Here is a 15,000-nt window from a genome sequence, read left to right as displayed (position 1 = left end):
CTAGTTATTCTCATTTAGTATACTGGGCTCAATCCTTTTAGCATATCTAGTTGGGGAAAGAGGATGGCATAAGACAGAGAGATACTCTGAGGTAGCATGCCTATCTACTTTACATTTAGCATATTTTAATCACACAAACCTCAGGAATATTAATGTTGTTGGTTAAAGTATACAAACTAATAAAATCTACTGTAACTTGCTTTCCAAACATAATCAACATAGGGACTTTCACCCAAAACATGCCAATGCACGGTACATGTGTATATTTAAATAATCAAGGTTACAGAAAACTAAACATTTTGAATGTTCCGTGTATGAGGCCTTCAGAAAAGTCTTAGCCTAAGGCTGGGTGCAGGTTCCATAACTGTCCGAATTTTTATGACTTTTTGTAGATAGAGTAATGGTCAATTGTATCTATGATATGGTACTATTGAAATACTCCTAAAACATTCATACCTTGGGCCATCGTAGATTTGGGTACTCTATATTAAAAGGTGGCGTAATTAGGAGGTATATCTGTTTTATCTATATAGGGGAGGCTATCTAAAATCAGGATATACAAACATCAAATGGGTATCTCAAAGTCTCAAGCATATTTTATCTTATATACTCTAGGGCATGCACGTTAACAGTCAATGGGCAACATATATGAGCTAAAACAGCTGGTAATAACCACTGCACACCTAGGTCACAAGGAAGCACACAGTACTCAAGTTTAAGTATGGTACAATTTGCTAGGATATTCCCTTCTTCAAATATATAGGCAAATACTATGCTATCGGCATGATCCTACACACAAATGTATGGGGTATCTTTAAATAACTATAGGTCCCGTAATAGAATAACAACTCACAATGTACCCTATTTTACAACACAGCAACTCAGACACAGTCCAGAGTCTCTCTCAGCCAGTTTCTTGTCTGTGCTTCTTAGAAGTAAGGAATCTATACTCCCGGCCAGGCACGGTCAAATCATTAAAAAGTATACCTCCAGGATCCCATTTCAGAATTAGGTGGCCAAATAGGAACGATCCGACAGAGGAAAAGAATGTCTCGCATGACCTGTGCCAGTTTATTTTGGATAGGTAGTGCAGCCGTCCTTGTATTGGGTTTCTTGCTAGAGTTGTAAATTTTTTTAAGACTAAGAGGAAAATGCTGTGGTCGCTCAGTAGATGGTCAGTACCAGAATCTCCTGTCCTCTTCAGGAGTGTAGACCAGAACCTTCAGGCTTTTCGGAATAAGCTATCTCGAAGGGATTCTCACCTGCAAAGCTCGTTACCAAGCACTTTTCACCCATCTGATCAGTCCCCTGAAATGTTATGTCTCCATCCGCTTTCCCTGCAATGCCAGAAGTGTGCAGTAGATGCTGGGGCCCCAGAGCATCTCCGCTAACACCACCAGTGCCGGTTGAGCTTGAGTAAACTTCTGTCATGGATCCAAAGTTATCCGTGGGATAAGTTTGAGATTATTGCATCAGCGACAAAGATTATCTAGTGCTAATTTAGGAGTCGAGCAAGTGACCCATACATTTTAAAGATTCAATTCGCCTCCACTTGATGTCTTTATATGATTTTAAAGTAATTATATGAAAATATGCGACTCCGCCCCCCATGATCTATCTTTTTAAACAATAAAAAATTGGGAGTAGACTGTCCCTTTAAAGGATTACTTTCTGTTATCATTTTTAAGCCAAACAACTAACATATTAAAGTTAATAAACATTAATTAAAAGCTACTGACCTATATTTTCTCCAAAACGAAGTTTCATAACGTTATAAAAGTTATATCTTTTATTCCCCGATGATGTCACGTTATCCTGCCCACTATTTTCAGCACTGTGTGTTCAAAATACTTAAACCAATGAAATTGTGTTTAAAGCTCCATTTTGAAACCTAGGTATTGTAAACGGATTGGTACAGAGCAAAGGATACCCACGGAGTGGGTTTGGAAAACAATTAAATTTGCAGACAAGATTTCTGATATACGGTAGAGATATGTTAATGAAATGCTATTGATAAAAAGCGTATTTGGGGTAGTTAGTTAGTAACAGGCATAGAAAATATTTACTTACAGTGGCCCTTTAAGCATGCCATTTTAAACAACATTCCAATTCACTTCTATTATCAGTTTTGCTTAGTTCTCTTGGTATCTTTTTATAAAGAGTAGTCCTTGGTGAGTTTAGGAATGTGCACGTGCCTTATAGTGATGTTATACATAGTCACAAAGATTGCACTCCTGACCTCCTATCAGTCTACCTAGGTTTTTCTTCAAAGGATAACAAGAGAAAAAAAAACACAAATTTGATAACAGAAGTAAATTGGAAGGTTGTTTAAAATGGCATGCTGTACCTGAATTATGAACGTTTAATATTTTTTTTAACATTTGCACCATCATTGTGAATTATCTTGTTCTCTTGCAAATTAGTATACCTTGTTACTTCCCTCCTCCTTTGCAATGTCCTCTTTCATTAACCACCTATATACAAAAATAGACCACTGTAGAACTAGATCAGAATCCTTGTTCAACACCATAAGTCAACAATTAGATATTCTCCATAGCACTTCTCACTAGAACAATACAATATCTCCAAGCAGTTAATATGCTGAACCAGTTTTTCTTAGTTTTCAAAATATTACTACACAAGAAAAGGTCTGTCTTAAATAAAATACAAAACAGAAAGTGCAAAGTTTAAATGTAATAAAACAATCTGAAGTGTAAAGTAATATAAAATACAAAAGCACAAAGTGTAAATGCAGCAGAACTCTCATGTCATGCAGTGCTATATTGCACTGGGCTTGTCTCTTCTTCACATTCAGAAATGCAATGAACGCCCCTTGGGAAAAAATTTTAGCAAAATCTGCATTTTTTGGAATTACACTAGGGATCTCGCAGTGCTGGAGGATAATTTTATATCATGACATCGGAGCAGAGAGGTATAATCAGGCCCTATATGAGATATAAATATTATGAGGTAGGTGGTGTGGGAGAAATGTAAATATTTTGAGGTAGGTGCTGTAGGATTGATGTAAATATTTTGAGGTACGTGGTGTGGGATAGATGTAAATATTTTGGAGGTGGGTGGTGTGGGATAGATGTAAATATTTTGAAGTAGGTGGTGTGGGATAGGGAAGAGAGGCCAATAAGCAAATGTAGGCCACAAATTTAGGTTCTAATATTTAATAACACTCTTTTCCATTTACTGACGCGTCAATTAAAACAAAAACAAAAAAACACATAAATTATGCCTACCAGATAATTTTTTTCCTTCTGTATAAGGAGAGTCCACAGTTGTTGGGAAATACTGAACCTGGCCACCAGGAGGAGGCAAAGACACCCCAGCCAAAGGCTTAAATACCTCCCCCAGTTCCCCCACCCCCAAGTCATTTTGCAGAGAGAACAAGGAACAGTAGGAGAAATATCAGGGTATAAAAGGTGCTAGAAGAAAAAACATAATTTATGCTTACCTGATAAATTCCTTTCTTCTGTAGTGTGATCAGTCCACGGGTCATCATTACTTCTGGGATATTACTCCTCCCCAACAGGAAGTGCAAGAGGATTCACCCAGCAGAGCTGCATATAGCTCCTCCCCTCTACGTCACTCCCAGTCATTCGACCAAGGACCAACGAGAAAGGAAAAGCCAAGGGTGAAGTGGTGACTGGAGTATAAATTAAAAAATATTTACCTGCCTTAAAAACAGGGCGGGCCGTGGACTGATCACACTACAGAAGAAAGGAATTTATCAGGTAAGCATAAATTATGTTTTCTTCTGTTAAGTGTGATCAGTCCACGGGTCATCATTACTTCTGGGATACCAATACCAAAGCAAAAGTACACGGATGACGGGAGGGATAGGCAGGCTCTTTATACAGAAGGAACCACTGCCTGAAGAACCTTTCTCCCAAAAATAGCCTCCGATGAAGCAAAAGTGTCAAATTTGTAAAATTTGGAAAAAGTATGAAGCGAAGACCAAGTTGCAGCCTTGCAAATCTGTTCAACAGAGGCCTCATTCTTGAAGGCCCAAGTGGAAGCCACAGCTCTAGTAGAATGAGCTGTAATTCTTTCAGGAGGCTGCTGTCCAGCAGTCTCATAAGCTAAACGAATTATGCTACGAAGCCAAAAAGAAAGAGAGGTAGCGGAAGCTTTTTGACCTCTCCTCTGCCCAGAGTAAATGACAAACAGAGAAGACGTTTGTCGAAATTCCTTAGTTGCCTGTAAGTAAAATTTTAGAGCACGGACTACATCCAGGTTGTGCAGTAGACGTTCCTTCTTTGAAGAAGGATTTGGGCATAAAGAAGGAACAACAATCTCTTGATTGATATTCCTGTTAGTAACTACCTTAGGTAAGAACCCAGGTTTAGTACGCAGGACTACCTTATCCGAATGAAAAATCAAATAAGGAGAATCACAATGTAAGGCTGATAATTCAGAGACTCTTCGAGCCGAGGAAATAGCCATTAAAAATAGAACTTTCCAAGATAACAACTTTATATCAATGGAATGAAGGGGTTCAAACGGAACGCCCTGTAAAACATTAAGAACAAGGTTTAAACTCCATGGTGGAGCAACAGTTTTAAACACAGGCTTAATCCTGGCCAAAGCCTGACAAAAAGCCTGGACGTCAGGAACTTCTGACAGACGTTTGTGTAACAGAATGGACAGAGCTTAGATCTGTCCCTTTAATGAACTAGCAGATAAACCCTTTTCTAAACCTTCTTGTAGAAAAGACAATATCCTAGGAATCCTAACCTTACTCCAAGAGTAACCTTTGGATTCACACCAATATAGGTATTTACGCCATATCTTATGGTAAATCTTTCTGGTAACAGGTTTCCTAGCCTGTATTAAGGTATCAATAACTGACTCAGAAAACCCACGTCTTGATAAAATCAAGCGTTCAATTTCCAAGCAGTCAGCTTCAGAGAAGTTAGATTTTGATGTTTGAAGGGACCCTGTATCAGAAGGTCCTGTTTCAGAGGTAGAGACCAAGGTGGACAGGATGACATGTCCACCAGGTCTGCATACCAAGTCCTGCGTGGCCACGCAGGTGCTATTAGAATCACTGATGCTCACTTTTGTTTGATTCTGGCAATCAATCGAGGAAGCAACGGGAAGGGTGGAAACACGTAAGCCATCCTGAAGTCCCAAGGTGCTGTCAGAGCATCTATCAGGACTGCTCCCGGATCCCTGGATCTGGACCCGTAACGAGGAAGCTTGGCGTTCTGTCGAGACGCCATGAGATCTATCTCTGGTTTGCCCCAACGTCGAAGTATTTGGGCAAAGACCTCCGGATGAAGTTCCCACTCCCCCGGATGAAAAGTCTGACGACTTAAGAAATCCGCCTCCCAGTTCTCCACTCCCGGGATGTGGATTGCTGACAGGTGGCAAGAGTGAGACTCTGCCCAGCGAATTATCTTTGATACTTCCATCATAGCTAGGGAGCTTCTTGTCCCTCCCTGATGGTTGATGTAAGCTACAGTCGTGATGTTGTCCGACTGAAACCTGATGAACCCCCGAGTTGTCAACTGGGGCCAAGCCAAGAGGGCATTGAGAACTGCTCTCAATTCCAGAATGTTTATTGGCAGGAGACTCTCCTCCTGACTCCATTGTCCCTGAGCCTTCAGAGAATTCCAGACGGCACCCCAACCTAGAAGGCTGGCGTCTGTTGTTACAATTGTCCAGTCTGGTCTGCTGAATGGCATCCCCCTGGACAGATGTGGCCGAGAAAGCCACCATAGAAGAGAATTTCTGGTCTCTTGATCCAGATTCAGAGAAGGGGATAAGTCTGAGTAATCCCCATTCCACTGACTTAGCATGCACAGTTGCAGTGGTCTGAGGTGTAAGCGTGCAAAGGGTACTATGTCCATTGCCGCTACCATTAAGCCGATTACCTCCATGCATTGAGCCACTGACGGGTGTTGAATGGAATGAAGGGTGCGGCAAGCACTTTGAAGTCTTGTTAGCCTGTCCTCTGTCAGGTAAATCTTCATTTCTACAGAATCTATAAGAGTCCCCAGGAAGGGAACTCTTGTGAGTGGAACGAGTGAACTTTTCTTTTCGTTCACCTTCCATCCATGTGACCTTAGAAATGCCAGCACTAACTCTGTATGAGACTTGGCAGTTTGAAAGCTTGAAGCTTGTATCAGAATGTCGTCTAGGTATGGAGCTACCGAGATTCCCCGCGGTCTTAGTACCGCCAGAAGAGCACCCAGAACCTTTGTGAAGATTCTTGGAGCTGTAGCCAATCCGAATGGAAGAGCCACAAACTGGTAATGCCTGTCTAGGAAGGCAAACCTTAGGTACCGATAATGATCTTTGTGAATCGGTATGTGAAGGTAAGCATCTTTTAAATCTACAGTGGTCATGTACTGACCCTCTTGGATCATAGGTAAAATTGTCCGAATAGTCTCCATCTTGAACGATGGAACTCTTAGGAATTTGTTTAGGATCTTTAAGTCCAGGATTGGTCTGAAAGTTCCCTCTTTTTTGGGAACCACAAACAGATTTGAATAAAACCCCTGTTCCTGTTCCGATCGTGGAACTGGATGGATTACTCCCATTAACAAGAGCTCTTGTACGCAGCGTAGAAACGCCTCTTTCTTTGTCTGGATTGTTGACAATCTTGACAGATGAAATCTCTCTCTTGGAGGAGAGTATTTGAAGTCCAGAAGGTATCCCTGAGATATTATCTCTAGCGCCCAGGGATCCTGAACATCTCTTGCCCAAGCCTGGGCGAAGAGAGAAAGTCTGCCCCCCACTAGATCCGATCCCGGATCGGGGGCCCTCAATTCATGCTGTTTTAGGGGCAGCAGCAGGTTTCCTAGTCTGCTTGCCCCTGTTCCAGGACTGGTTAGGTTTCCAGCCTTGTCTGTAGCGAGCAACAGCTCCTTCCTGTTTTGGTGCAGAGGAAGTTGATGCTGCTCCTGCTTTGAAATTACGAAAGGAACGAAAATTAGACTGTCTAGTCTTGGCTTTGGCCTGAGGCAGGGCATGGCCTTTACCTCCTGTAATGTCAGCGATAATCTCTTTCAACCCGGGCCCGAATAATGTCTGCCCTTTGAAAGGTATATTAAGCAATTTAGACTTAGAAGTAACATCAGCTGACCAGGATTTTAGCCACAGCGCCCTGCGTGCCTGAATGGCGAATCCTGAATTCTTCGCCGTAAGTTTAGTAAGATGTACTACGGCCTCCGAAATGAATGAATTAGCTAGTTTAAGGACTCTAAGCCTGTCCGTAATGTCGTCCAGAGTAGCTGAACCAATGTTCTCTTCCAGAGACTCAATCCAGAATGCCGCTGCAGCCGTGATCGGCGCAATGCATGCAAGGGGTTGCAATATAAAACCTTGTTGAACAAACATTTTCTTAAGGTAACCCTCTAATTTTTTATCCATTGGATCTGAAAAAGCACAGCTATCCTCCACCGGGATAGTGGTACGCTTAGCTAAGGTAGAAACTGCTCCCTCCACCTTAGGGACCGTTTGCCATAAGTCCCTTGTGGTGGCGTCTATTGGAAACATTTTTCTAAATATCGGAGGGGGTGAGAACGGCACACCGGGTCTATCCCACTCCTTAGTAACAATTTCAGTAAGTCTCTTAGGTATAGGAAAAACCTCAGTACTCGTCGGTACCCGCAAAATATTTATCCAACCTACACATTTTCTCTGGTATTGCAACTGTGTTACAATCATTCAGAGCCGCTAACACCTCCCCTAGTAATACACGGAGGTTTTCCAGTTTAAATTTAAAATTTGAAATATCTGAATCCAGTCTGTTTGGATCAGAACCGTCACCCACAGAATGAAGTTCTCCGTCCTCATGTTCTGCCACCTGTGACGCAGTGTCTGACATGGCCCTAATATTATCAGCGCACTCTGTTCTCACCCCAGAGTGATCACGCTTACCTCTTAGTTCTGGTAATTTAGCCAAAACCTCAGTCATAACAGTAGCCATATCCTGTAATGTGATTTGTAATGGCCGCCCAGATGTACTCGGCGCTACAATATCACGCACCTCCCTCTGAGCGGGAGATGTAGGTACTGACACGTGAGGCGAGTTAGTCGGCATAACTCTCCCCTCGTTGTTTGGTGAAATTTGTTCAATTTGTACAGATTGACTTTTATTTAAAGTAGCATCAATACAGTTAGTACATAAATTTCTATTGGGCTCCACTTTGGCATTGCAACAAATGACACAGGTATCATCCTCTGAATCAGACATGTTTAACACACTAGCAAATAAACTTGTAACTTGGAAATACAATTCAATTAGAATAATATTAAAACGTACTGTGCCTTTAAGAAGCACAGAAGATCTATGACAGTTGAAAATTAATAAATTGAAACAGTTATAGCCTCAATCCTTGTAAATAACACAACTTTAGCAAAGGTTTAATCCCATTAGCAAAGATAACAAATTCTGAAAGCAGGAAACAAATTACAGAATAAATGTTTTTTATCTCAGTCAAACTATAATTCTCACAGCTCTGCTGAGAGAAATTACCTCCCTCAAAATAAGTTTTGAAGACCCCTGAGCTCTGTAGAGATGAACCGGATCATGCAGGGAATACAATGAGTTGCTGACTGAAATATTTGATGCGTAGTAAAAGCGCCAAAAAACGTCCCCTCCCCCTCACACACAGCAGTGAGGGAGAACAGAAACTGTCAGAAAACAGATTAAGCAACTGCCAAGTGGAAAAATAGTGCCCAAACATTTATTCACTCAGTACCTCAGTAAATGAAAACGATTTTACATTCCAGCAAAAACGTTAAACATAATCTCTAGTTATTAAACAGCTTTATGTATTTCTTACAGTGTAATTCTAGTGAAGTACCATTCCCCAGAATACTGAAGTGTAAAGTATACATACATGACATTATATCGGTATGGCAGGATTTTCTCATCAATTCCATTGTCAGAAAATAAAAACTGCTACATACCTCTATGCAGATTCATCTGCCCGCTGTCCCCTGATCTGAAGTTTACCTCTCCTCAGATGGCCGAGAAACAGCAATATGATCTTAACTACTCCGGCTAAAATCATAACAAAAACTCTGGTAGATTCTTCTTCAAACTCTGCCAGAGAGATAATAACACACTCCGGTGCTATTTTAAAATAACAAACTTTTGATTGAAGATATAAAACTAAGTATAATCACCATAGTCCTCTCACACATCCTATCTAGTCGTTGGGTGCAAGAGAATGACTGGGAGTGACGTAGAGGGGAGGAGCTATATGCAGCTCTGCTGGGTGAATCCTCTTGCACTTCCTGTTGGGGAGGAGTAATATCCCAGAAGTAATGATGACCCGTGGACTGATCACACTTAACAGAAGAAATATAATTTAGGCGGCCGCCCATCGGAGAACACGGGCGGAGGCCGTGGACTCTCCTTATACAGAAGGAAATGAAATTATCTGGTAAACATAATTTATGTTTTCCTTCTTAATATAAGGAGAGTCCACGGCTTCATTCCTTACTGTTGGGAAACTTATACTCAAGCTCTAGAGGACACTGAATGATAACAGGAGGGACAAAAAGAGAAGCAGACCCTAAATCTGAGGGCACCACAGCCTGCAAAACCTCTCCAGAAGGCTGCTTCAGCTGAAGCAAAAACATCAAACTTGTATGTAAGGAGGACCAGGTAGCCGCCTTACAAATCTGATCCATAGAGGCCTTGTTCTTAAAGGCCCAAGAGGAAGCCACTGCTCTAGTAGAATGAGCCGTAATTCTCTGAGGAGGCTTATGTCCTGCTGTCTCATAAGCTAAGCGAATAACACTCCTTAACAAAAAAGACAAAGAAGTTGCAGAGACCTTCTGCCCCTTACACTTCCCAAAATAGACAACAAACAAGGAAGGAGTTTGTCTAAAATCCTTAGTAGCCTGAAGATAGAACTTCAAGGCTTGAACCACGTCCAAATTATGAAGCAAACGTTCCTTCAAAGAAGAAGGATTAGGATACAAGGAAGGAACCACAATCTCTTGATTGATGTTGAGGCCTGACAGGACTTTAGGAAGAAACCCTAACTTAGTATGTAGGACAGCCTTATCAGAATGGAACACTAGATAAGGAGGCTCACATTGCAAGGCAGCAATCTCAGATACCCTGCGCGCAGAAGCAATAGCCAGTAGAAAAAGAACCTTCCAGGATAACAACTTAATGTCAATTTCATGCCCAAACGGAGCCTGCTGCAAAACAGGTCTGATCCTTATAAGAGCCTTAACAAAGGACTGTACATCTGGAAGCTCCGAGAGCCTCTTGTGCAGTAAAACAGATAAGGCTGAAATCTGACCCCTCAGGGAACTGGCAGAAAGACCCTTCTCCAGTCCATCCTGGAGAAACGATAGGATACTGGCAACCTTAACTTTATGCCAGGGGAATCCACGCTCTTCACACCAGAATAAATAGGTTCTCCACACCTTATGATAGATGTGACGAGTAACCGAATGAGAGTATCAATAACTCTCTCAGAAAAACTTCTCTTGGCTAGGACTAAGCGTTCAATCTCCACGCAGTCAGCCTCAGAAAATCTAGATTTTGCTGAACAAAAGGACCTTGTTCCAGCAGATCCCTGCGACAAGGTAACTTCCATGGAGAAGAAGATGGCATCCCCACCAGATCCGTGAACCACGTCCTTCGCGGCCACAATGGCGCAATCAGTATCACTGATGGCTGCTCCTGCTTGATGCGGGCCACTACATGAGGAAGGAGTGATAACGGCAGGAAAAGGTAAATTAGATTGAACTTCCAAGGCGCTGCTAATGCATCTATTAGCTCCGCTTGAGGATCCCTGGACCTCGACCCATATCTGGGTAGCTTGGTATTGAGACGAGATGCCATGAGATCTATCTACGGCATCCCCTACCTGTAGCATATCTCCGCAAATACTTTGGGATGGAGAGATCATTCCCCCGGAGGAAAAGATTGTCTGCTGAGAAAAGCCGATTCCCAGTTGTCCACACCCGGAATGTGGATTGCTGACAGCGAACAGCTGTGGGTCTCCGCCCACTACAGAATCTGAGACACTTCCCTCATTACTAGGGAGCTTCTCGCTCCCCCCCTGATGGTTGATTTAAGCCACCAAGGTTATATATTGTCTGATTGGAATCTGATAAACCGGGACGAACCCAGAAGAGGCCAAGCCTTCAGACCATTGAAGATTGCTTGAAGTTCCAGAATGTTGATCGAGATGAAACGTTCCTCCTGAGACCACAGACCCTGAGCCTTCTTGGTACCCCAAACAGCTTTCCATCCTGATAAACTCGAGTCTGTAGTCGCAATCTCCCAGGATGGTATTAGAAAGGATGTCCCTCAGGCCTCAGACAGATAATCTGGACAGAGCCACCAGGAGAGCGATTTTCTCGTCCAGTTGTCCAGGGAAAGCTGTTTAGATGGATCCGAATGATCTCTACTCCACTACCTCAGCATGCACAGTTGTAACGGTCTGAGACAGAACCTGGCAAAGGGAATTATGTCCATGCTGGACACCATGAGACCAATTACCTCCATACACTGAGCCACAGATGGCCTTAAGGAGGTCCGGAGGGCAAGACATGCCGAAGCTAGCTTGCAACGTCTCTAGTCTGTCAGAAATATCCTCACAGATATGGAGTCTATTATAGTACCCAGGAATTCTACCCTGGTGCTTGGAATCAGAGAACTCTTTTCTAAGTTTATCTTCCATCCATGAGATAAGAAGAAGAAAGAGAAGAGATACCAAATGGTCCTCTGCCAGACGAAAAGATGGTGCTTGTACCAGAATATCGTCTAAGTAGGGAGCTACTGATATACCATGGGTTCTGGCAAAGGACAGAAGAGCCCCTAGAACCTTCATAAAAATTCTTGAAGCAGTTGCTAGACCAAACAGAAATGCAATAAACTGGAAGTGCTGGTCCAGGAACGCAAACCTTAGGAACTGGAAGTGATCCTTGTGGATTGGAACGTGAAGGTAAGCATCCTTCAGATCTATAGTGGGCATGAACTGTCCTTCCTGAACTAGAGGAAGGATGGATCTTATTGTCTCTATCTTGAATGAGGGGACATTTAGAAACTTGTTTAAGCACTTTAAGTCCAGAAGCGGGTGGAAAGTTCCCTCCTTCTTTGGGACCACAAACAGGTTTGAATAGTATCCCAAACCTCTTTCTGCCATAGGGACCGTGACCCCTAGGGATGACAGATCCTGCATGCACCCCAGAAAGGCTTCCCTCTTTTCTGGCCTTGAAGACAGGCTTGAAAGGAGAAATCTGCCCTTGGGTGGTTGAGATTTGAAACCTATCTTGTATCCCTGAACTATGACCTCCAGGACCCATGGATCCTGCACGTCCCTGAACCAAGCGTCTGAAAACAGTGACAGTCTGCCCCCTACACGATCCAGAGCCGGATCGGGGGCCGCCCCTTCATGCCGACTTGGTCTCGGCGGGCTTCTTGCTCTGCTTGGATTTATTCCAGGATTGAGCTGGCTTCCAAGTACTCTTGGCTTGCTCGGGCTTAGAGGAGGACTGTTGTCGTTGGGATTTCTCAGAACAAAAAGGAACGAAAATTAGAGCCTTGTCCCTTAGACTTGTTCTTTTTATCCTGCGGTAAGAAGGCACCCTTGCCCCCGTGGAGATAATGGAGTCTAGGCCTGGACCAAATAAAATAATTTCATTAAAGGGAATGTAAAGGAGCCTAGACTTAGAAGTCATATCCGCAGACCAGGATTTCAGCCTGAACGCCTGACGGGTCTGCACTGAAAAATCAGAAATCTTAGCATTTTTGGCGAATGATTTGCATGTTTGCATCACAGATAAAATAATTAGCAATTCTCAAGACCTTAATTCTTTCTTAGATAACGTCAAGAGTCCCTCCACCTTGATCAATTCCGATAAGGAGTCGCACCAGTAGGCCGCAGATGCAGCAACTGAGGCAACAGCCGCTGCAGGTTGAAACAAGTATCTCGTATTCTGAAACATTTTTCTGAGAAAAGTTTCTATCTTCTTATCCATCAGCTATCTCAACGACGAGCTATCCTCAAGCGGTATAGTAGTACGCTTAGCCAGTGTGGAGATAGCACCATCCACGTTAGGAATGGAACCCAACAATTCCAATTGAGAGTCCGGGACCAGGGAATAATTTTTTAAAGAAAGATGAAGGGTTAATGGAAGATCCAATTCTATCCAACTCGTTCTTAATAATGTTTGCCATTTTTACAGGTAGAGGAAACGTTAACGGAACTACAGTAAGGAATGAAGCCGTTGGCTCTCCTTATATTAAGAAGGAAAAGTAGCACAGTTTTCACTTTGTTGTTTAAGTGACAATAAGCTGTAGTCATTAATACATACACCTCTATTCAAAAGGCAGAATAAAAGTAGCTTCATCTTAAGTGATGTTAAAGGGATATCACACCCACATTTTATGTTTCATGATTCAGATAGAGAAGGCAATTTTAGGCAACTTTCAAATCTACTCCTATTATCAATTTTTCTTCGCTCTCTTGGTATCTATTTGAAAAAGTAGGAATGTAAGCTCAGGACCCAGCCAATTTTTGGTTCAGGACCTGGGTAGCACTTGCCGATTGGTGGGCCAGCTCCTTAGCATACATTCTAGCTTTTTCAAATAAAGATACATGAAGACAAATCGATAATAGGAGTAAATTAGAAAGTTGCTTAAAATTGCTTCCTCTATCTGAATCATGAAAGAAAACATTTGGGTTTCATATCCCTCTAAAGATAAAACTTTTTTATGTAAAATTTATATTAAAATGTTTTAGTGGAACTCTTTCCAGAATAAATAGTATTATTAAGAATAAAAGGTAGTTTATCGTTCCTAATATATAGTGCACTTAAAATACCACTTCATAATAGCTAGGCTACCTCCTTTTTGAGCAGTTTGAGATGTTCCATGAATTTTGCATAATCTCTCTCTTGTTCAGTTCGGATACGTTTAGCCTCATCTCTTCTGCGCACAGCATGGTCTTGCTCCATCCTCTCAATCTGCTGTTTCTGCTGCCGTTCAAGTGTTTCCAACTCTGAATCATAAAACTTCTTCTTAGCCTGTATGGTGGAAAGAACACAAAAGAAAAAAACACATTGACATGACTGAGAAATGTAAGTTGAAAAGGCATAAATAAATTATCATTTTAGCTTCTGACAATCTTCTAACAGTCTGAACTGATCCAACAAAAGAATATATTCTATCTTAATATGCAAATCAACAGGCTGCAGCAGCCTCACATTCCCCAAAATAACTTCATGAACAAAGTCTCATTGTTATTTTACAGCTAATAAATGTTAATCTGATCAGTGACATGATTAAGGAAATTAAGAAAAAAAAAGTGTATTACAGAATAAAGAATTTGTGAGAAACCTTTTCTACATCTGTATCTTTTGTTCACATTCCATTTAATGATACAAACATAATAAAAAACAAAACAAATGTCACATACATGCATCTCTTGCTCAAAGCGACGCCCCATCTGCTCCTGCTGCATTATGTGTTTAGCATTAAGCTGAGATTGGTTTCTATGCTCCTCCTTTTGAAGTAACCTCAACTCACGCAGTTCCTGGCGCCTGGATTAAGAAAAAGTTCATAACATCATGAAACAATATTAATTTTGCATAGAAAAAGCAAGTTAGGGACTCAATGTATTGACAAAATGAAGATATTTTGTGAATAAGTCAAGATCTTGTCCCTACAGACAAACTACTGACTTGGTAATGCCAAGATGGGCATCTTGGATTCACGGTTCAGTCTTGGTTTCCGTTACTGATGCTACATGCAAATAATTGTTGACTAAGTAATGTTAAAGGACCAGTAAATACAGTAGATTTGCATAATTAACAAATGCATAATAACAAGACAATGCAATGCACTTAGTCTAAACATCAAAGGAGTAAATTTTTCCTGACAAATTTCAAAGTTATGTCTCTTTCCACTCCTCCTGTATCATGTGACAGCCATCAGCCAACCGCAAATGCATATATCCGTATAGTCTGTGAATTCTTGTACATGCTCAGTAGGAGCTGGTC

At 41.8% G+C, this 15,000-nt stretch overlaps 1 protein-coding gene across 1 annotated transcript in view; it reads right to left on the bottom strand.

The window, feature by feature from the left end:
• Window positions 1-15,000, bottom strand: part of STK10 (serine/threonine kinase 10) — a 493,300-nt gene that overhangs the window by 128,560 nt on the left and 349,740 nt on the right. The window contains exons 11-12 of the mRNA XM_053717126.1: window positions 14,418-14,541; window positions 13,846-14,025 (exon numbers count right to left, since the gene is read on the bottom strand). Of these exons, the coding sequence (XP_053573101.1) occupies window positions 13,846-14,025; window positions 14,418-14,541 (304 nt within the window). The remainder of the gene's footprint in view (window positions 1-13,845; window positions 14,026-14,417; window positions 14,542-15,000) is intronic.

Source organism: Bombina bombina, chromosome 6, assembly GCF_027579735.1.
Source record: "Bombina bombina isolate aBomBom1 chromosome 6, aBomBom1.pri, whole genome shotgun sequence".
Lineage (NCBI taxonomy): Eukaryota > Metazoa > Chordata > Amphibia > Anura > Bombinatoridae > Bombina > Bombina bombina.
The sequence above is the reverse complement of the archived record's forward strand: the minus strand, read 5'-3'. Positions and strand labels throughout refer to the sequence as shown.